The sequence below is a fragment of the Dendrobates tinctorius genome, unplaced genomic scaffold (assembly GCF_039654945.1).
Source record: "Dendrobates tinctorius isolate UK_male_01 unplaced genomic scaffold, ASM3965494v1 ptg000060l, whole genome shotgun sequence".
In the NCBI taxonomy this organism is placed as follows: domain Eukaryota; kingdom Metazoa; phylum Chordata; class Amphibia; order Anura; family Dendrobatidae; genus Dendrobates; species Dendrobates tinctorius.
Genome location: NW_027361728.1, coordinates 3,147,144 through 3,171,210, shown reverse-complemented (window position 1 = coordinate 3,171,210; position 24,067 = coordinate 3,147,144). Strand labels below are relative to the sequence as shown.

At 41.9% G+C, this 24,067-nt stretch overlaps 1 protein-coding gene across 3 annotated transcripts in view; it reads left to right on the top strand.

Annotated features, from left to right (window-relative positions):
* Positions 1 to 24,067, top strand: part of LOC141092473 (probable cation-transporting ATPase 13A5) — a 544,666-nt gene that overhangs the window by 357,960 nt on the left and 162,639 nt on the right. For all 3 annotated transcript variants that reach the window (XR_012232811.1, XM_073578638.1, XM_073578637.1), the window contains exon 18: positions 730 to 854. Coding sequence is in view for 2 of the 3 variants with exons in the window: in XM_073578638.1 (XP_073434739.1) it covers positions 730 to 854 (125 nt within the window). In the remaining variant the exon portion in view is untranslated. The remainder of the gene's footprint in view (positions 1 to 729; positions 855 to 24,067) is intronic.

The window sequence follows — 24,067 nt, the reverse complement described above, 5'->3', positions numbered from 1 at the left end:
TCACGGCGGCTCCTGGCTCCCGCCTCCTGGTTCGCGCACGCCACCTCCCACGCCCTCTCTCCAGCGGTGGGCGGCGCTGAGGGGCGGGTCCAGGGGACGCACTTCCGGGGGTGTGCTGTATTTCAGGCGTCCTCGCTGTCAGGAGGACGCCTGATGATTGTGTAGATTCTCTGCACCCTCTGGCCTCTACAGTTTTGCTGTAGTTTACCTCTCTCTGCCTGTTTCGCCCTGTCGTCCTCAGTCTCGTGTCTCCCTTCCACCCAGTCTGCCTGGGCGCTGTCTTCCTTCCATCCCCTGTGCCGTCCTCTGTCTCCAGTCCGCCTTGGTCTTCCACGTGCCTTTCTCCCGTAGTATTCCTCCCCTGTGCCACTGGTCCTTGCTCGTTATTCGCACCGTCACCTTCCCAGTCCTTTGTCCGTGGAGCCGTCCCTCTTGGTTCCGGCTGTCGCGCCTCCGTCCTCTGTGGCCCTGCCCCTAACGATCCCTGTATAGGGGTCGGTCTTCACCTGGCGTGCTCGGCCCAGGGGCTCCGGATCCGTGACCCAGAGGGTCCACTCTCTAACGTAGAGTTCCCCTAAGTATTACACCAGTTGAGTAGTACTACTCAAGAAGGGAAGAAGAAGTGACAGAGGAAGCTAAATGCCAGACAAGTACTACCCAAAGATAATGACTTCAAGATGAAGGACACAATTTTACTGCTGTGTTAATGGAAATATTTTATCTTAAAAGGGAAGTAGTGGAGCGTGACCTTACATTTCTTGGCCTACTGATCTTTGAAAATCGACTTAAACCAGAGACCAGTTCAGTACTACAGGAACTCAGTGAAGCCAATATTAGGACTGTCATGGTCACAGGTATCTTTTTTCATTTAATTACTATTACATTCAGGAAGTAGCTTTTGGGTCATTTCATAGTTACTGGTGTTACATTCACACAGATTAAAATTTATGAATAAGGAAATATGTTACATTTGTTATTATGGTAGAAAAAATATGCTTTGAACTATAAGACACACCAAACCATAAGACACACCCCAAATTTTGGGGTGGAAAATAGCAAAAAAAAGATTTTGTTAAGATAGGGGTCCGTCATATCATCTGAATTTAAGGTATCTTACCTGAGGGCAGGCTGTGGTAGACCGGGTTCACAGGAGGCATGGTCCCTTCCTCAGGAGCCGGCGGTGGCAGAAGTGGGGCAATGCTGCAGTACCGGGGTATCCCAGTGGTGCAATGCTGCGGGTCCTGTGTCGGCAGTGAGGCAGAGTAGAGTGCGCTCCTTGGAGCAGGGTCCCTTCCTCAGGGAGTTGGCAGCAGAAGTTTGGCGATGCTATGGCCCGGTATCCAAAGAGAGCAGAGCCGAGTGCATCAGTGGTTTCTCGGTGGCCATTTTCCTGAAGCCAAGGGCCACCGAGATCTCAATCTGCGCACGGGCAGCTTTCGGCGGCCAACTTTCTGAAGCCGAGGGATCTCAATCTACGCATGTGTGGCCTCCGGTAGCCATTTCCCTGAAGCCCACAACCTCAGGAAATGGAGCATGAGAGGCCCAGCCGAGATCTCAATTCGCGCACGTAGGGAAACCAATGATGCACTCTGCACTGCTCATCGCTGACACCAAGCTTCAGCAGCAAAACGCTTTTGCCACCGTCGATTCCCTGAGGAAGAGACACTGCTACACCACTGCCGTAACCCCTCGATAAGCCTGTATTCAGACTACAAGATGCACCCCCCATTTTCCTCATAAATTTTTTGAGGAAAAAGTGTGTCATATAGTCCGAAAAATACGGTATATATTTTAAACATATGTGGTAAAATTGCAGTTTCTATTTAAATAGTAGTGAAAAAAATGTTTAAACTGGATGTTATTGATGTCACCAAAAATAAACCTAGAGTCCTGTACAGAGTAAAGAAAGTTTCAAACATTGTGAGCTGGACAATTATTATGTTTTGTTGCTTTACCAGTTGCAGTTAAGATCCCATGCTAAACTATTAGATGTTTATTATTATTTCATAATTAATATTTTTTTTACAAAAACATAATTGGCCTGTTATGGATGTTCAATGTGTAAGGGAGAAGTCTCCAGGTAACTAGAGAGATGGGCGGGCCTGGTTACCTACAAACCCACCCAGGGGATGTGTTTAAATCACTGTTGGAAAGAGTGTGTAAGTGCTTGAAGGACCTGTGATGAGGTCAGAGTCATGTGACCCGGTGGGCGTGGCTATGAACCATATAATGTGGCCAGGGTAGGTCACAGGTGGTGAATGCAGGGACCTGGTTGGTCCAGTGTGGAAGGTCCCGCTGGGAGAAGTATCTCCTGGCCAACAGCCTATGGAGTGGCTGTGTGTCATGGCTGCCAGCATCTGAGAGTTCCAGAGGAGAGAGTGGATATCTGCAGCGTGGAGAAACAGCCATGAGGAAACCTGACGTGGGTGAGATAATGATGAGGCTGAAGAGCCTGTGTATGCCAACCTGTGTGACCACAGGGATTACAGAGAGAAGTTCTGTCAAAGGACGCTATGCTGGTGTGAACTGTATGTTACTTACTTTGGTTTATGCTGCACAATATACCGCATGGACTATACTGAGTTTATGGAAAAACCTGTGCCGGATCTGGTTTTGTGGCTGCCCAGCGACTGATCCCCTACTTAAATGACAGCGCTACCTCACAACAAAAAAAAATTTTTTTCCAGATATATGTAAGAACTTCTCAAAAATATGTACATTTAACTTTTAATCAGTGATGTCAAAGTTGTAAAATGAATAATTTAAAAGAATCACTGTAATTTTCACTTTGGATGGAATGGCCCTTCAAACCCTCAACAACAATTGATGTACTTATACGTCAAGGTCAGGTAAGTGTTCATGATCAATGACGTACAGGTACATTATGGTGATCGTGCGTGGCACTGGAGTTGTGCACACGCGATCTCTGCCGGAAACTCGGCTTAGGCAACAAACGGGAGATGTGACCCCAGCTGTTTATTATCAATCGCCAAATTTACGAGACTGAGAGAGCAGCATCGGCCGTTCTGCGACATCATTGAAAGGGCCCAATGGTCATCATGACAACCCAAGGTAGTCATGACCGCCATCTATGCTGGCTTGTTTAGACAATACCCGGAGCATGGTCTAAGAGGCTTCTGTCAGCGTGACACTGTAATTGCACAGACCTGAAGAATAAAGTCTCCTAACCTCTTATACTAATTCTTTATTTGCTGTTAATTTGTTCATTCTGTGTCCCAAAGGCACAGATCACATCTTTCCTGCGCTCTGTGCTGAGCGCTTACATTAGGGTTTCTGTGTAAATCTCTGAAACACGTGATTCAGATGGAATCCCTGATGAAAGATTTCCTATAATGAGGCAGATGGAGGCACTGTGGTCTATGCCTGGCCTATGATTCGACAGAGTCCCTCTTCTTAAAGGGAATCTGTCACCCCATTTTTCGAGTATCAGCTGCCGGCACCGACATCAGGGGCTTATCTACAGCATTCTGTAAGGCTGTAGATAAGCCCCCGATGTAACCTGAAAGAGAAGGAAAATGAGTTAGATTATACTCACCCCGGCATTCGGTCCGGTCCGGAGGGTGTCACCGTCCCGTCCGGTGCCTCCCATCTTCTAATGGTGACTTCCTCTTCTTTTCTGCCTGTCGTGGCTCCTGAGTGCAGAGCAGAATACTGCAGTGCGCAGGCACCGGACCTCTCCTGGTGCCTGCGCACAGGGCAGAGCAGTGTGCCTGCACAGGAGCCACGACAGGCAGCAAAGAAGAGGACGTCACCGTTAGAAGATGGGAGGCACCGGACGGGACAGGGACACCCATTGGACCGGACCGAACACCAGGGTGAGTATAATCTAACTCATTTTTCTTCTCTTTCAGGTTACATCCGGGGCTTATCTACAGCATTACAGAATGCTGTATATAAACCCCTGATGTTGGTGCCGGCAGCTGATACTCTAAAAATGGGGTAACACATTCCCTTTAAGCATGCATAAAAATGTGGTCGGCCACAGTGTTGTGCACCTCTGAAAAGAAGGACACAGCTGAACACAGGTCAGATAGAAACCAGAGTTAAAGTTCACTCACACTGGCGAATAGCCAGCGTATAACTTGGAAATATGCCATCCGATGATTTATCTGACAGCACTTGCTCCAATGTTATACTATGGAGCAGAGCTGACTGGCATTTATTTTTTCATGCTGTCGACGTTACAAAAATAAAACACTGCATGCTGCAATGGGCAGTGCATATTGGATGGCGCACACCCTATGGGCACCAGGGAAACATCAGACTGCACTTGGATGACATTCGAGTGCAGTCTGATCTACGTTAATTCACAGACTTGAAAAGATATAGAAATAAAGTTTTCCATCTTTTCAGCTCCTGTGATCAGATTCTCGCAAGTGAGAGATTATGATCACTTTAAAATGACACTCGACTACTCTTAGTAGTAATTATTAAACACTACTAGCCATTGTGAGCAAGCCCTAACTCTGCTACCTCATTTTAGTAAATATAATGAGTAGTGATGAGCGTATGCATTCGGCACTATTCGTTATTCACACGAATAGTATGGAATTCGGGTTATTCGTTACTCAGTGATTAATTAGGTATTTGCTTGGTATATTCGAGTGACCCATCAGCATGTTTGGTACTTTATTTGCAGCCAATAAACATGCTGGCTTGCATGCCAATCACAGTAATGCCCACGCCTGCTTTGGTGTGGCATTGCTGTGATTGGCTGGCCATCATCATCATCCTCCGTGTTATCACATTCCTCACCTTTGGAGTCTCCCTCTTACTGTTCCTGCCCTGACAGCACAGTACAGTCCGCATGATCCTCAGATACATGAGTCTCATCAGAATCACTTCCCCCCAGGGATTAACGTCTGATGACGAGGGTCAGAATGCTGTTTGGACCGTACTTCATCTTACCCCGGATACAAGCTAAAAAAATATTGGGCATCAGTGCAGATTTCCTCCTTTTGACTCCGTGAAGCTTTTGAGTAGACTTTTGATGACCATGGCATAGAATGTGTGAACAGCTCTTCAGACTCACCCATCTGTGGTTCTGTACAATCAGTTGTACGTTTGGACAGTTGGGACATGGGAGGAAGTAAGGGGAATTTGGATGCTACCTCTGTGGACTGTACTGGGTGTGATGTTAAGGTGGAGGAAGAGGAGGAGAGGCCATTTCAAGCTGTGCTTGCCATCCACTCGAGCACATGCTCTTTCTGGGCCTCATCAACAAGGCGTACCTGTCACGTCACCGTCAGTCGCGAGGCCTGCTGTTCTGCCCTCAGCCACTAGGAGGCGACGGGCTGTCACGCCACCCTCGGGCTCGGGGCATGCTGTCCAGGCCTCAGCCACCAGGAGGCGCCAGACTGACACATCACCGTCGAACTCGGGGCCTGCTGTTCCTACCTCAGTCACTGGGAGGCGCCGTGGTTCACACCCGAGTGATGGTGGCAACAGTGAAAGGGCTTCTGTACAGACGTCTAGTGGACACAGACTCCGCTCCTCTGTCAGTCATGAAGGGGTTGGTGCATCATCATCGGGTCTGGTCCTGGGGGCGGTCCTGATGACATCAGCAGGCCGGGAGCCTGTGAGAGATGACCTGATCCCTCAAATACTTTGGGACTGGGCTTGCAAGCTGCCGGATATATTCTTGGTTCCTCTGTGTGCTACTTTGTGATTTACTTTAGCTGTTTATGACTTTTGCCTGGACTTCTGACTCTGCTACTGCCTAACGATTCTGTACCTCTGCCGTCCTCCTGGTTTATGACTCTGACTTTGGCCTGAATTTGACTCTGTTACTGCCTAACGATTCTGTACCTCTGCCGTCCTCCTGGTTTATGATTCTGACTTCGGCCTGAATTTGACTCTGCTATTGCCCACCGTTTTTGTACCTTTGCTGCCCGCCTGGTTAAGACTCGGATTCCTGACTTCGCTTTTGGTCCCGTTTTTAACCCTCTCTGGCGACCGTCCTGCTCTGGCCCGCTGCTCATATTCAGACAGCGCCTCCTGGGCTCTGCTGTAAATCCAGATCCCTGTATAGGGGTAAAGGGTATCGGGGTTGCTCGGGGTGCTGTCTTACTGCAGCCCAGACTTGCAGACGGACGTCACAGTACCACTGTGAGTCTGTCAAAGAAAAGTAGTGGAGTTGCCCATCCAGTTACAGAAGTTGTTGGTTCACAAGTGCTTTCACAAACATTACCACCTAAAGGGCATTGTAAAGGGATGGGAAATATGTATTCCACTATGTTGCTAACTATTTAGCATGAGGGAGGGACCTCCCGAATATAGGAGTGAGCGCTCTCCCCAATGTATGATACAGGACCAGATACAGGACCACCTGAGGGCCCTTCCCAAACTCAGGTTTCACGGGACCTGCTGTCACGCTGCAAATTGTAATCGAGGGCCGCATAATGACATGGTGGTGGTGGCGGGCAAAGCCTATAATTCAAATGGGCATGTTTAAAATGGCATTGTAAAGGGATGGGGAATATGTATTCCACTATCTTGCTAACTATTTGGCATGAGGGAGGGACCTCTTAAATGTAGGAGTGAGAGCCCTCACAAATGTTAAAGGAAAAATTAAAGCTAAAACACTCCATGTGAACATATGCTAAAGAGGAGGTATTATTTTATTTTTTCTTAATCTTTATTTAGCATTATATACATGTAATTATGAAGGAAAAAATGTCTATCAATTTTCCCTTAAAATTTTTTTTGGCTCTGTTTGATAGGTCTTTTTAAAAATCCCTAAAACTAGCGCAATACTCTGACAACATTATTCCCAGATACCATATGTGAGTCAGAAAGCCATGCAGGCATCTTCTCCATGCTGATACCATTTAGTTTTAGCTCTTTCTCATCAATTTCAGCTTTTTTCCCCAAGCCCCCAGACCTGTTTGTTGGGTCCAGCAGACCACCAAATCAGCAATCGAGAATAAACATAAAACATAACTTTTAATAATGAGTGTAAAAGCTACCAAAGATAGTAGTGCAAGTAAAACACTAAATCAGGAACCACAAAATATAAAGGAAGTAACTGTATTAATCTTTATAACAGATTACTACCAATATGTACATGTGGCTATTCCAAGTCCAAATTCTTGAGGGATTGGACCAGAAAAACTTGGACTAAATCAATGCAAAAGACCAAGTAAAAATATGAACAGTTTCCTTATCAGAGGAACAAAAGGCCTCTACCCTGTAAAGGTTATCAAGGAATATGCCTATTCATGTATATAACAAAGACATAAAAACCATCAACAAAAGAAATGGAATGATCTCACCACATGGAGATGGAGGATGTCCAGGATCAGATGTCCCATCAGAGTCATATCAGGTCAGGAAGAAGGGAAATTCACCCTATACAAGCCCTGTTAGAACTACAACTGACACCCATGACTCTCGCCCTAACAAGGGCAGTCCACATCTAATCCCTGTAAACCAAAAGCCCTACAAAGTCCCTGTGCATCCCGACGCGTTTCGTCAATAAATGACTCTTCAGGGGACATATTAGCACAAACTGGGCATCATCACAGAGTATACAGGCTGCCTCCCAGGATAAAAATGGAGTGAGGCAGACTAATGAGAAGGGCGCTTAAATAAACTGCCAATCAACTAGAACACATCCACCTGAGATGACTTGGAACGCACGCCGTCCACCATTGGTCCCTGTGGGACGCAGGCACATGATGAGTGTATCAGTGGAAAACACCCATCCTCCAAACCATGCAATAGTGCATAAACGCCGGCGTATCCTGCGGCAAGCGCCGCCCTATTTCCGGTTGCGTCATACTGCCCAAAAGCAAAATGGCCGCCACACTTCCGGTCATGCGCACTCGTCGGTGCCAGCAAACAAGATGGCTGCCACACTTCCGGTCATGCGCACTCATATTAAAGCAGCGCCAACTGAAAGGAAGTGAAGCATGTGACAAAGGTCACTAAATGCTGCTGGAAGGCAGTATCGTCATGCGCGCTTAACCCAGTCAATAAGCTTGATATTATAAGCGAATAGACAGATCATAAATCTCCAAAGGCCTCAAACACCAGAATAATTAACAAAAAATAGAGGCACAAAGAGAAAATTACCAGAATCAAAATAAAGCAAGATGGAAAATGACAAAAATTCAAACTCAGAATAAAAGGTAGCAAAAACAAGTAAAAAACAGGGTATTTTGCAGTATATACAAAAGAAATATAAAACACATATATCAAACCCTAGATATAGCAGCCAAAATTGAGTAGATCATTAAGCCCTCTTGGGGTCATAGTATTCAAACAAAAGATCCATTTAGTCTCTTTTTGTAGAATGATGCGATCCCAATTACCACCTCTTGGTGGATTTTTTACCCTTTCAATCCCCACAAATTGAATAGAATTAACATTCCCTCCTTGGCACAGATTAATATGACGTGAAATAGGGGTATCTCTCTTGTGGATAATATCTCCAATGTGTTCCCCAATTCGACGTTTGAATTCTCTAATGGTTTTACCCACATATTCTATGCCACATAAACAGGTGGCCTTATAAATGACTCCCTTGCTGCTACAGTTAATAAATTCCCTAATTTGATATATCTGTCCTGTAACATTACTGGTAAAACCAGCACCAGGAGAAATATGGGAACAAGCAACGCAGTGGCCGCATCTGAAGCAACCATTCACATTAGAGGGCAACCAAGTGGTACGGGAAGGTCTGGTGAAATGACTGTTGACAAGCCGATCCCTTAAGGAACGGCCTTTCTTGTATGTGATTAAAGGTCGTGTCGAGAGTACTCCTCCAACATCCTTATCCATCAATAACACAGGCCAATGTTTGGCCAGAATGGCACGTACATCACTTGCTCCATTGTCAAAAGGGGTAATCAACCTCATTTCACCTCTATTTTCAACTCTGGGTCTGGGTCTAAGGAGTTCCATTCTATTTCTACTCTTAGCATGTTTATAGGCATGTTTCAAAACATCAAGAGGATAACCCCTGTCCAAAAATCTGTCTCTAAGTTCTCTTGCCTGTCTCTCAAAAGATTCATCAGTAGAGCAATTTCTACGTATCCTAAGGTATTGACCCTTAGGTACTCCACGTTTAAGATGTATAGGGTGGCTACTATCCCACCTCAACAAAGAATTAGTAGCCGTGGGTTTCCTGTAGGTACAGGTGGTAATAGTACCATCATTTTTCCTCTCAATCAATATATCAAGGAAGGACAATGAAAACGGATCAATCACCGAAGTGAAAAATAAACCACAATCATTATGATTCAGAGTGTCTACAAAAATAGAAAAACTATCCTTAGAACCCTTCCACAAAATCAGGATGTCATCAATATATCGGACCCACAGCTCAATTCGTTCCACAACATCTAGGCCACTCCTAAAGACCTGAGTCTCCTCCCACCAGCCCAGGAACAAATTTGCATAAGCCGGGGCACATGGACTCCCCATAGCGGTGCCCCTGAGCTGGTGGTAGATCTTGTGGTCAAACAAGAAAAAATTCTTAGTGAGACAAAAACGAAGTAGCCTGATGACGAACTCGCTGTGGGTCCGATACTGACATCCTCTAGTGTTCAAAAAGTATAACACGGCTTCAAGCCCCTTATCGTGAGGTATGGAGGTGTAAAGCGCCTCCACATCAATACTACCCAAATTAACCTCGGGATCAACACATAATCCCTCTATTCTGCGAAGAAGGTCAGGGGTATCCTGCACGAAGGATTGTAATGAGGCAACAAAAGGCTTAAGGATACGATCCAAATAAATACCAATGTTGTGGCTGATACTGCCCATACCTGACACAATAGGTCTCCCCTTTAAAGGTGAAAGACCCTTGTGTAATTTCGGTAGGCAGTAAAAGGTAGCAACTATCGAATCTTTAGGCATAAGAAAATCAAATTCAGATTTATCAATAACTCTCATGGATAAACCTTCATCCAAGATACTTTTAAGTTCAGACAGATAATCAGAAGTAGGGTTATGATCCAAAATCTCATAACTCACTCTGTCCTCGAGGAGGGTCTCACACATTTTAGAATATTGTATCGAGTCAAGGATGACCACATTGCCACCCTTATCTGAGGGTTTAATGACAATGCGGTCATCCTGCTCAAGCTTATTAATAACTGCCATTTCCGTTTTAGTGCAGTTATATCTAGAAAAGATCTTTTTTCCTTGTAAAGATTTCAGATCTTCTGTAACCAAATTTTCAAAAATATCTATAGCAGACACATCTCCCACAGAAGGGGGCATTTTAGTGCTCCTATTTTTTAAATCAGTGAAAGGACCCCTTCCAAGATCGTTGGGGTTCATTACACCAATACTAGATAACAAACGTACATCTGGCAACAAATCAACAGGGATCCCAATATCCATACAGGTACGATTATCTTGTTGTAAAAAGAACTTTCTCCAACGTACCTTACGTAAAAACAAATTAAGATCTTTAATAGACCGAAACAGATCAAAGTCTGTACTGGGGACAAATGTGAGACCCTTTTGCAAAACCTGCAGTTCTTCACGGTTGAGCACCCTAGAGGACAGGTTAACCACTTGTATACCGTTAGTGACCAAAGAAGATACTGAATTAGGGACACGACTAATGGGTAAAGTGATGTTAGAATAGTTATTCCCAGGAACAGTTCTTATTTCCGTACCGGATGTTGACGGTTCCTTAAAGGATAACTCTGATCTAAAAAATGCGATCCTGTAATAGTATCGGATCTGTCAAGAGGACCACGGTGACCACGGCCTCTAACTCTACCTCTATTCCTCCCCTTATTGCTTCTACCCCTTCCCTCGGTATCAGAGAAGTCAGTGTCTGTAGAGGACAAATCAGTTTCAAGATCAATGTTGTTAATACGATTACCAATAACCAAATAGGCCTTGTTATCCTTAAAGTCTTGAGCGTCCCTCAAATACTGGCGATGTTTACGCTCCTTGAGATGATATTGGAAACGCTCCAGATTAGTTTCCAACTTACTTTCCTTTAAGGAAAAGTCAGTCTCCGTAGAGAATTTTTTGGTAACTTCAATTTGATCTCTCAAACGATCATTCAAAAGACTCAGAGTTTTCTTTTCCTCCTCCAAGAGGAGTTGCATAAGATGAAGAGAACTACTTGTAGCCTCTTTTTCCCATTTAGCAATAAAACTGGGGTTCTTATGTCGTGCCCCTGCTGAAATATTAATTCTTAATCCTCGCGGGACAATACCAGCTTTTAAATAATTTTCAAGGCTCTGTACCTCCCACCATGATATAATCTGGTCACGGTATACCTTAGTGAGTTCTTTAAAAGCAACGCTATATGTAGGGAGATATTTTTTCTGTGTGAACGAATGTTCAGAAAATACCTCCTTTGCTTCAGCTAGCCATTGGTCCGTATTTAGACCAGTTGACAGAAATAATAGAAATATCAGCAAAAGAGTGGGTTAACCCACTCTTTTGCTGATATTTTTATTATTTTTTTGGGTATGGCAGGTTTTCTGTCAACTGGTCTAAATACGGACCAATGGCTAGCTGAAGCAAAGGAGGTATTTTCTGAACATTCGTTCAGGTACAGAGCCTTGAAAATTATTTAAAAGCTGGTATTGTCCCGCGAGGATTAAGAATTAATATTTCAGCAGGGGCACGACATAAGAACCCCAGTTTTATTGCTAAATGGGAAAAAGAGGCTACAAGTAGTTCTCTTCATCTTATGCAACTCCTCTTGGAGGAGGAAAAGAAAACTCTGAGTCTTTTGAATGATCGTTTGAGAGATCAAATTGAAGTTACCAAAAAATTCTCTACGGAGACTGACTTTTCCTTAAAGGAAAGTAAGTTGGAAACTAATCTGGAGCGTTTCCAATATCATCTCAAGGAGCGTAAACATCGCCAGTATTTGAGGGACGCTCAAGACTTTAAGGATAACAAGGCCTATTTGGTTATTGGTAATCGTATTAACAACATTGATCTTGAAACTGATTTGTCCTCTACAGACACTGACTTCTCTGATACCGAGGGAAGGGGTAGAAGCAATAAGGGGAGGAATAGAGGTAGAGTTAGAGGCTGTGGTCACCGTGGTCCTCTTGACAGATCCGATACTATTACAGGATCGCATTTTTTAGATCAGAGTTATCCTTTAAGGAACCGTCAACATCCGGTACGGAAATAAGAACTGTTCCTGGGAATAACTATTCTAACATCACTTTACCCATTAGTCGTGTCCCTAATTCAGTATCTTCTTTGGTCACTAACGGTATACAAGTGGTTAACCTGTCCTCTAGGGTGCTCAACCGTGAAGAACTGCAGGTTTTGCAAAAGGGTCTCACATTTGTCCCCAGTACAGACTTTGATCTGTTTCGGTCTATTAAAGATCTTAATTTGTTTTTACGTAAGGTACGTTGGAGAAAGTTCTTTTTACAACAAGATAATCGTACCTGTATGGATATGGGGATCCCTGTTGATTTGTTGCCAGATGTACGTTTGTTATCTAGTATTGGTGTAATGAACCCCAACGATCTTGGAAGGGGTCCTTTCACTGATTTAAAAAATAGGAGCACTAAAATGCCCCCTTCTGTGGGAGATGTGTCTGCTATAGATATTTTTGAAAATTTGGTTACAGAAGATCTGAAATCTTTACAAGGAAAAAAGATCTTTTCTAGATATAACTGCACTAAAACGGAAATGGCAGTTATTAATAAGCTTGAGCAGGATGACCGCATTGTCATTAAACCCTCAGATAAGGGTGGCAATGTGGTCATCCTTGACTCGATACAATATTCTAAAATGTGTGAGACCCTCCTCGAGGACAGAGTGAGTTATGAGATTTTGGATCATAACCCTACTTCTGATTATCTGTCTGAACTTAAAAGTATCTTGGATGAAGGTTTATCCATGAGAGTTATTGATAAATCTGAATTTGATTTTCTTATGCCTAAAGATTCGATAGTTGCTACCTTTTACTGCCTACCGAAATTACACAAGGGTCTTTCACCTTTAAAGGGGAGACCTATTGTGTCAGGTATGGGCAGTATCAGCCACAACATTGGTATTTATTTGGATCGTATCCTTAAGCCTTTTGTTGCCTCATTACAATCCTTCGTGCAGGATACCCCTGACCTTCTTCGCAGAATAGAGGGATTATGTGTTGATCCCGAGGTTAATTTGGGTAGTATTGATGTGGAGGCGCTTTACACCTCCATACCTCACGATAAGGGGCTTGAAGCCGTGTTATACTTTTTGAACACTAGAGGATGTCAGTATCGGACCCACAGCGAGTTCGTCATCAGGCTACTTCGTTTTTGTCTCACTAAGAATTTTTTCTTGTTTGACCACAAGATCTACCACCAGCTCAGGGGCACCGCTATGGGGAGTCCATGTGCCCCGGCTTATGCAAATTTGTTCCTGGGCTGGTGGGAGGAGACTCAGGTCTTTAGGAGTGGCCTAGATGTTGTGGAACGAATTGAGCTGTGGGTCCGATATATTGATGACATCCTGATTTTGTGGAAGGGTTCTAAGGATAGTTTTTCTATTTTTGTAGACACTCTGAATCATAATGATTGTGGTTTATTTTTCACTTCGGTGATTGATCCGTTTTCATTGTCCTTCCTTGATATATTGATTGAGAGGAAAAATGATGGTACTATTACCACCTGTACCTACAGGAAACCCACGGCTACTAATTCTTTGTTGAGGTGGGATAGTAGCCACCCTATACATCTTAAACGTGGAGTACCTAAGGGTCAATACCTTAGGATACGTAGAAATTGCTCTACTGATGAATCTTTTGAGAGACAGGCAAGAGAACTTAGAGACAGATTTTTGGACAGGGGTTATCCTCTTGATGTTTTGAAACATGCCTATAAACATGCTAAGAGTAGAAATAGAATGGAACTCCTTAGACCCAGACCCAGAGTTGAAAATAGAGGTGAAATGAGGTTGATTACCACTTTTGACAATGGAGCAAGTGATGTACGTGCCATTCTGGCCAAACATTGGCCTGTGTTATTGATGGATAAGGATGTTGGAGGAGTACTCTCGACACGACCTTTAATCACATACAAGAAAGGCCGTTCCTTAAGGGATCGGCTTGTCAACAGTCATTTCACCAGACCTTCCCGTACCACTTGGTTGCCCTCTAATGTGAATGGTTGCTTCAGATGCGGCCACTGCGTTGCTTGTTCCCATATTTCTCCTGGTGCTGGTTTTACCAGTAATGTTACAGGACAGATATATCAAATTAGGGAATTTATTAACTGTAGCAGCAAGGGAGTCATTTATAAGGCCACCTGTTTATGTGGCATAGAATATGTGGGTAAAACCATTAGAGAATTCAAACGTCGAATTGGGGAACACATTGGAGATATTATCCACAAGAGAGATACCCCTATTTCACGTCATATTAATCTGTGCCAAGGAGGGAATGTTAATTCTATTCAATTTGTGGGGATTGAAAGGGTAAAAAATCCACCAAGAGGTGGTAATTGGGATCGCATCATTCTACAAAAAGAGACTAAATGGATCTTTTGTTTGAATACTATGACCCCAAGAGGGCTTAATGATCTACTCAATTTTGGCTGCTATATCTAGGGTTTGATATATGTGTTTTATATTTCTTTTGTATATACTGCAAAATACCCTGTTTTTTACTTGTTTTTGCTACCTTTTATTCTGAGTTTGAATTTTTGTCATTTTCCATCTTGCTTTATTTTGATTCTGGTAATTTTCTCTTTGTGCCTCTATTTTTTGTTAATTATTCTGGTGTTTGAGGCCTTTGGAGATTTATGATCTGTCTATTCGCTTATAATATCAAGCTTATTGACTGGGTTAAGCGCGCATGACGATACTGCCTTCCAGCAGCATTTAGTGACCTTTGTCACATGCTTCACTTCCTTTCAGTTGGCGCTGCTTTAATATGAGTGCGCATGACCGGAAGTGTGGCGGCCATCTTGTTTGCTGGCACCGACGAGTGCGCATGACCGGAAGTGTGGCGGCCATTTTGCTTTTGGGCAGTATGACGCAACCGGAAATAGGGCGGCGCTTGCCGCAGGATACGCCGGCGTTTATGCACTATTGCATGGTTTGGAGGATGGGTGTTTTCCACTGATACACTCATCATGTGCCTGCGTCCCACAGGGACCAATGGTGGACGGCGTGCGTTCCAAGTCATCTCAGGTGGATGTGTTCTAGTTGATTGGCAGTTTATTTAAGCGCCCTTCTCATTAGTCTGCCTCACTCCATTTTTATCCTGGGAGGCAGCCTGTATACTCTGTGATGATGCCCAGTTTGTGCTAATATGTCCCCTGAAGAGTCATTTATTGACGAAACGCGTCGGGATGCACAGGGACTTTGTAGGGCTTTTGGTTTACAGGGATTAGATGTGGACTGCCCTTGTTAGGGCGAGAGTCATGGGTGTCAGTTGTAGTTCTAACAGGGCTTGTATAGGGTGAATTTCCCTTCTTCCTGACCTGATATGACTCTGATGGGACATCTGATCCTGGACATCCTCCATCTCCATGTGGTGAGATCATTCCATTTCTTTTGTTGATGGTTTATATGTCTTTGTTATATACATGAATAGGCATATTCCTTGATAACCTTTACAGGGTAGAGGCCTTTTGTTCCTCTGATAAGGAAACTGTTCATATTTTTACTTGGTCTTTTGCATTGATTTAGTCCAAGTTTTTCTGGTCCAATCCCTCAAGAATTTGGACTTGGAATAGCCACATGTACATATTGGTAGTAATCTGTTATAAAGATTAATACAGTTACTTCCTTTATATTTTGTGGTTCCTGATTTAGTGTTTTACTTGCACTACTATCTTTGGTAGCTTTTACACTCATTATTAAAAGTTATGTTTTATGTTTATTCTCGATTGCTGATTTGGTATTCTGTATCGTGAGAATACGTGGGTATTTAACCCACTCTTTTGCTGATATTTCTTTTTTTTTGGGTCCAGCAGAAAAATATTCGGCTTTCCCATTGACTTGCATTGGATTTGTTTTTCAGTGTGAAATTATTCATGCCAATTTTCCAGAATCCGAATATTTCACTATTCAATCATCACTAATAATGAGATTTAATCTGAATCATGCCATTCAGAGATTTAAATGGAAACCCCAATGTAATTACTCAGCGTAGAGCACAAGATAAATGTGATGCAAAATGTTATATCAAATTTACCCAACAAAAGCTTCAACTTAATCCACAAAAAAGCAAGTCTCCACTTAGGATCATCATATGTCAATGGAAATATAGGAGGCTTCCACTTTACTGATAGCACAAAGGCTCTGGAAAAGCACTATAACTCCTTGCCCCAAAAAGAAATCCAGTGAATTAAACTACCTTCTAAGGCCCAGAGTGTGCCTAAGCCAAATTCAGCATCCATATGTTTGGCATTTCTGTAGTGACGAGAGCCCTCTTAATTTACGGTGCATTTATCCAGAAGTGTGATCCGGGCATAGTGTATGTGCACTACAATGTACTGGGCACTACAATGGTAGAGTTGCTTGTTTCTGGAAAACATCCATGGAGTCAAAATCGTCACTACACCTGTGGATAATATCCCAGTGGGGTGTAATTTACAAAATGGGGTCACTTGAGAGGTGATTCTGCTCTTCTAGAACTTAAAGTCCCTGTAAATGGAGTCTGCAAACTATTCTATTTGTTCTCCAAAAGTGAAATAGAGCTCCTTCCCTCCCGATTTTCACTGTGTGGCTAAGCAGTACTGTACAGACACATATGGGGTATTGCCATTTTTACCTATTTTCTCCTGTGAAAATATAAAATTTGGGACTTAAAGAAAATTATTGTGTTAAAAATATAATTATATTTTCTTTACTGCCCAATGGTATTCAATTGTGTGACACAATCATGGTGTCAATATGATCACTAAACCCTTAGGTCAATTAATTGAGAGGTGTCGTTTGCAAAAAAAAAGGCTCTAGCAGTGTGTCATGGCACTCGCAAACCATAAAAGCAAAATCTGCACTATAACATGGCTCTCCTTTCCTTCTGAGCTGCCCACTATGCCTTAATAGTATTTCCCGATTACATGTAATGTATTGACGCACGAAAATTTGTACAACAAACTGGTTCCTATTAGCCTTTATAAAAATTAAAAACTTGGGGTTAAAGCAACATTTTAATGGTAAAAATGTAATTATTCTTTCTTCACAGCCCAATGGTATAAAATTCTGTGAAGCACATGTAGTGTCAACTTGATCATTGCTCACCTATATAAATTTATTTAGGGGTGTAGTTTGTAAAATACGAAAAGGAGATAAATCCAGCGAGCCAAGTTTGAAGTACTTAAAAAATCTTTTTCTTTATTTCAAACGTAGATTAAAAATATTTATCCATAGCAGCATATTATAGATGTAGGCAGAAATAGGAAAAATTACTGCTGTAAAGCGCACGGCAAGACGCGTTTCGGCTAGACCTTTATCATTGCCATAATACACATTGCTATTTTTCTGGGATATAAGAAGGAAAAGATCCTAAGATAGGTGGTGCTATAGTTGATTAAGCGTTAATAGATCACACTTGTGGGCATCCACCTATAAGATTAACTATTTAAAAACAAGTGTTAACCCTAATAAAAGCTAATACGCTAGCAGTAATTTTTCCATATATTTTAAAAATATTTTACAATACATGATATAACAGAATATATGTACAGAGATTTTATTCTCATGTTGTCCTCCACAATACTTCTATAATATAATTTTAGCTCAAAAAAGTATATTTATAAATTTAGAACAAAGCAGGTTGTAATTATTAATATAAGAATCATAATTTTAGGATTTTTAATAAATTCTAATTAGATCTTGTCTATTGTTTAAGCCAATTGGCATCCTAGTTTCCAAAGTAAAAATCCAAGCAGATTCTCTGTTAAGTAGTTTACGTTTTCTATCGCCCCCTCTGGTAGACCGTGTTACTAACTCTATTGCTTTAAACCTGAAGCTATCAAAATTACCAGAATGATATTGTGAAAAATGCCTGGAGACCACTGATGGATTAAAGCTGGAGGGGTTAATAGCATCAGAAATGTGTCTTCTAATTCTTTTCCTCAGTTTTCCCGTTGTACAACCTATATACCGTTTACAACATGATGTACCGTCAATGAAATATACTACATAGGTGGAATTACAGTTCAAAAAACTGTTAATAGGATATTCTTTGTTGCTATGGAATGAGGAAAATTTGTTGATTTTATGTGCATATTGACAACAAGTACATCTCTTATTTCCACATTTAAAAAACCCCTTTAATTTCAGCCAGGTGTCACTGGTTTCCAGCGAGGAATTCAAATACAGACTAGGCGATAGTTTATCCTGCAAAGTAGGTGCTTTTTTTGCTACATAAGTAATTTGGTTTTCTGCAATAATTTGTTTTAGTTTTGGATCCTGGCTTAACACTGGAATGTATTTCTTTATAATAGAGACTATGTTGTTATACTGAAGACTATATGGAGTAGAGAAAAAAAAAATTTATTATTTGAAAATTGTGTTTTTTTTTGTTGTTTTTTTTATTTATTATTAAATCCTTTCTATCAATATTCTTCACTATTTTGGTTGCTCTCTGTAACATCCAATTTGGATATCCTCTATTTTTTAGTCTCATATTGACTAATTCCTGTGCATTTTTATATGTTTTTGGATCAGTCGAATTTTGTTTATACCTTATTAGCTCTCCTATGGGGATGTTTTTTATCACATGTTGAGGATGGCAAGAATCAGCTGCCAGTAATGTATTTTTGGCAGTGCTTTTGCGGTAGGGGCTAATGAAGATTTTTTTTATTATCATTTTCATCTAGACCTGCTGTTAATGTGACATCTAGAAAATTCACTGAATTTTTATTCCAAAAATGTGTAAAGGCTAAATTGAAATCATTCACATTAATTCTGTTTATAAAACTGGAGGCTTCCTCCTGTTTTCCTTTCCATATAATGGTTGGAGTCAGCATATAGGACCAATTCCTCCCATCTGGCCATAACTAAATTTGCCAGAGACGGGGAGAACTTGGCCCCCATGCTGACTCCAGTCTTGTGCAGAAAAAATCTGCTATTAAAAGAGAAGCAATTGTGACTAAGTAAAAACCTTACTGCCATTACCAAAAAATCCTTGATTTCTGTAGCATAATTACTAAACATTTAGTAATTATGCTATAGAAATCAAGGATTTTTTGGTAATGGCAGTAAGGTTTTTACTTAGTCACAATTGCTTCTCTTTTAATAGCAGATTTTTTCTGCAGAAGACTGGAGTCAGCATGGGGGCCAAGTTCTCCCCGTCTCTGGCAAATTTAGTTATGGCCAGATGGGAGGAATTGGTCCTATATGCTGACTCCAACCTTTTTTCTAAAAGCCTGGTGTGGACAGGGCGTTATATAGATGACTTAGTCATTATATGGAAAGGAACACAGGAGGAAGCCTCCAGTTTTATAAACAGCATTAATGTGAATGATTTCAATTTAGCCTTTACACATTTTTGGAATAAAAATTCAGTGAATTTTCTAAATGTCACATTAACAGCAGGTCTAGATGAAAATGATAATAAAAAAATCTTCATTAGCCCCTACCGCAAAAGCACTGCCAAAAATACATTACTGGCAGCTGATTCTTGCCATCCTCAACATGTGATAAAAAACATCCCCATAGGAGAGCTTATAAGGTATAAACGAAATTCGACTGATCGAAAAACATATAAAAATGCACAGGAATTAGTCAATATGAGACTAAAAAATAGAGGATATCCAAATTGGATGTTACAGAGAGCAACCAAAATAGTCAAGGATATTGATAGAAAGGATTTAATAATAAATAAAAAAACAACAAAAAAAACACAATTTTCAAATAATAAAAAATTTTTTTTCTCTACTCCATATAGTCTTCAGTATAACAACATAGTCTCTATTATAAAGAAATATATTCCAGTGTTAAGCCAGGATCCAAAACTAAAACAAATTATTGCAGAAAACCAAATTACTTATGTAGCAAAAAAAGCACCTACTTTGCAGGATAAACTATCGCCTAGTCTGTATTTGAATTCCTCGCTGGAAACCAGTGACACCTGGCTGAAATTAAAGGGGTTTTTTAAATGTGGAAATAAGAGATGTACTTGTAGTCAATATGCACATAAAATCGACAAATTTTCCTCATTCCATAGCAACAAAGAATATCCTATTAACAGTTTTTTGAACTGTAATTCCACCTATGTAGTATATTTGATTGACTGTATATCATGTTGTAAACGGTATATAGGTTGTACAACGGGAAAACTGAGGAAAAGAATTAGAAGACACATTTCTGATGCTATTAACCCCTCCAGCTTTAATCCATCAGTGGTCTCCAGGCATTTTTCACAATATCATTCTGGTAATTTTGATAGCTTCAGGTTTAAAGCAATAGAGTTAGTAACACAGTCTACCAGAGGGGGCGATAGAAAATGTAAACTACTTAACAGAGAATCTGCTTGGATTTTTACTTTGGAAACTAGGATGCCAATTGGCTTAAACAATAGACAAGATCTAATTAGAATTTATTAAAAATCCTAAAATTATGATTCTTATGTTAATAATTACAACCTGCTTTGCTTTAAGTTTATAAATATACTTTTTTGAGCTAAAATTATATTATAGAGGTATTGTGGAGGACAACAGGAGAATAAAATCTCTGTACATATATTCTGTTATATCATGTATTGTAAAATATTTGTAAAATATATGGAAAAATTACTGCTAGCGTATTAGCTTTTATTAGGGTTAACACTTGTTTTTAAATAGTTAATCTCATAGGTGGATGCTCACAAGTGTGATCTATTAACGCTTAATCAACTATAGCACCACCTATCTTAGGATCTTTTCCTTCTTATATCCCAGAAAAATAGCAATGTGTATTATGGCAATGATAAAGGTTTAGCCGAAACGCGTCTTGCCGTGCGCTTTACAGCAGTAATTTTTCCTATTTCTGCCTACATCTATAATATGCTGCTATGGATAAATATTTTTAATCTACGTTTGAAATAAAGAAAAAGATTTTTTAAGTACTTCAAACTTGGCTCGCTGGATTTATCCCCTTTTCGTAATTATTGTTGGCAAGAGCTCCTGTCATTTATCCGTTGCTGAGAGCCTATACAGTACAGCAGCTTTTCTTTTGAACTAACTGGGTAAGCTGCCATTGTTTCTTCTTTTTTATAGTTTGTAAAATAGGGTCACTTATGGGTGTTCCAGCTGTTCTGGCATCTCAGAGGTTCTGCAAATGTGACATGGCACCCTTGAAGCAAAATCTAAACTTCAATATTGTGATTCTTCCCTTATGAACTGCACACTGTGTCTCAAAAGCAGTTTTTGATCAGATATGAGGTAACAGCATCCTCAGGAGAAATTGCAAAAAAACAGTACACTCCATTTTTTTCCTGTTACCCTTGTAAAAATGCAAAATTTGGGGATAAAGCAAGATTTTTGTGGAAAAAAAGTTAAATTTTTATTTTTTCCTTCCATATTGCTTTTATTCCTGTGAAGCACATTAAGGGTTAATAAATATATTGTGGTATTGTGACTGGACATGTGGTTAATAGGAGTTATGTATCACAGAGGTGGGTGACCCTGTGATGGAAGCCTGGGCTTATTTTGCTCAGAAAATCTACTGTTGAGGTTTACTATACATTTGGAAGGCTTTCAGGTGACTTTGTGATGGATAGGTCCAGTCACCTACATACCCCACCCCAGGAGGTGTCTGAACACCCAAGATGGAGCCTTTGTGTTCGTGCATGGTCAGCAGTGCTAGCCAGAGAGAGGAGGCCTGTGATATACTTCCATAGAGGACACCTCTGAGGATAAGAGGTATCTGGGAACCTGTGCGGTTGTCACGGACAATTAACGGACACTAATCCGTGTTAGGCCAACTGGGGCTCAGCAAGGACCGTGGGTTCTATAAAGCTGAATGTGACCAGACGGTGCACGGGGTGCTGCTGTCACACTGTAATACTAAGGGTTACTGCAACAAGTAACAAAAACTTCGCTAGATGGCAGCAGAGTGAAGAATGAGCTGAAAATCCTGCAATGAAGCAGACCAGCAGTAATACAGCGAAGCAACCACTAGGTGGCAGCGGAATAGTCAGAGAGCCAAGTCGATACCAGATAGTAGCGCAGTACCAAGGGGAAATCCAAAGTCGCAAGTCAGGTCACATGCTAGGGTCAGAATGCCAGAAAAACAGCGGATAAGCAAAGGGGCAATAACAAATGGGTAGTCTGAACACGGTCCAAAGGTCAACAGACACGGACAGAGACAAATGAACGCAGAAGGACAGATCAGAAACTCACCAGAGCCAGTTAACCATGCCAAAGGAAAGCAATATAACTGGCACCGCACACAGGTTGCAGGACAGAGATATAGCAGACCAGACAAAGGAACTAGGCAGGGAAAATTAACCCCTGACATGACCACACCGGGAAAGGAGAGACAAGACAAATCCCAGCCTGGATCATGACAGTACCCTCCTCTCAAGGGGGAGGCACCAGATCCCCAGGTTTCCCAGGAAAACGCATATGAAAAGCATGTTCCATTTGATCAGCATGAACGGATGGTGCCGGGACCCAAGATCGATCCTCTGGACCGTAACCTCTCCAATGTACCAAGGACTGAAGTGAGCTGTGAAACATTCGAGAGTCGACAATACGATAAACTTCATATTCTGTTTGTCCATTCACACAAACAGGAGGTGGAGACCTAGTAGAGGAAGGTACAAGCGATTTAAGAAGGGACCTATGAAATACATTGGGGATACGAAGCGACTGAGGCAAGCTTAAGCGAAAGGCAACTGGGTTGACCACCTCAATGATCTCGTAATGACCAATAAACTTGGGACCCAGCTTGACGGAGGGAAGTTTCAGGTGTATTTGCTTCGTAGACAACCACACTATCTCCCACCATAAACTTAGGTCGTAAAGATCGTCGCTTATCAGCAAAATGTTTCTGTCTGCCCAGGGCCACACCAATGTTCCTCTGAACCTTCCTCCCAAACTCCCCCTACTGTTGAGCCACTGCATCAGCCCCTGAACACCCCGAATCCAGCCTGGAAAATTTACCAAAATGGGGTTGAAAATCTTAATTACAGAAAAACAGAGAGGTGCCAGTGGACTGATTAACCTGATTATTGAATGCGATCTCAGACGCGGGCAACAAGGAACACCAATCATCCTGCTGTGATGTGGCAAAACATCGCAAAATCTGTACCAGTGACTGATTGGTCCTTTCCGTCTGAACGTTTGTCTCGGGAAGGTAGGCAGAGGAGAACGTCAAGCAAATACTGAATCTCTTGCAAAACATCCTCTAAAACTTATACACGAATTGCACCCCCTCTGTCAGATACCACATTCAGAGGCACGCACTGCAACCATACAATGTGCTCAATAAACAATTGAGGTAGTATTAGGTAGTCCTGCAAGGAGAACAAAATGCGCCTGTTTGCTGAACCTGTCAACCACAACCCAGACCACTGTTTTGCCATTGGAAAGAGGGATATCAGTGATAAAATGCATGGACAAATGAGTCCAGGGTTTATCCGGAATTGGCAACGGTACCAATTCCCCGGCTGGCCGGTTATGGGAGACTTTAGCACGAGCACATGTATCACAAGCATACACAAACACGGTGAAATCAGAAGACATGGAGGGCCACCAAAACAAACTAACAATTAGAGTTGAGCGAAACGGGTCGAAAAAATTCAAAAGTCGCCAACTTTTGGCAAAGTCGGGTTTCATGAAACGAAACCCGACCCTAGAGTGAGGTCGGCCACGAGGTCGGCGACTTACACGCCAAAGTCGCGTTTCAAAAGTTTGTTTTGCGCTCTTTTTCAGCCAATCAGGATCCACGGACACTGTGGGCAACGTGATGACCTAGGCACGGGTCACCACCATCTTTCAGAAGGGCATGCAAGTGATTGGCTTGCTTTGGTGGGCGTCACAGGGGGTATAAAAGGGCGTGCACGCCGACCGCCATCTTACTTCTGCCGATCTTAGTATAGGGAGAGGTTGCTGCTGATTCTGTAGGGAGAGCGTTAGGCAGGGAAGAAGACAAAAAAACTGCTTCT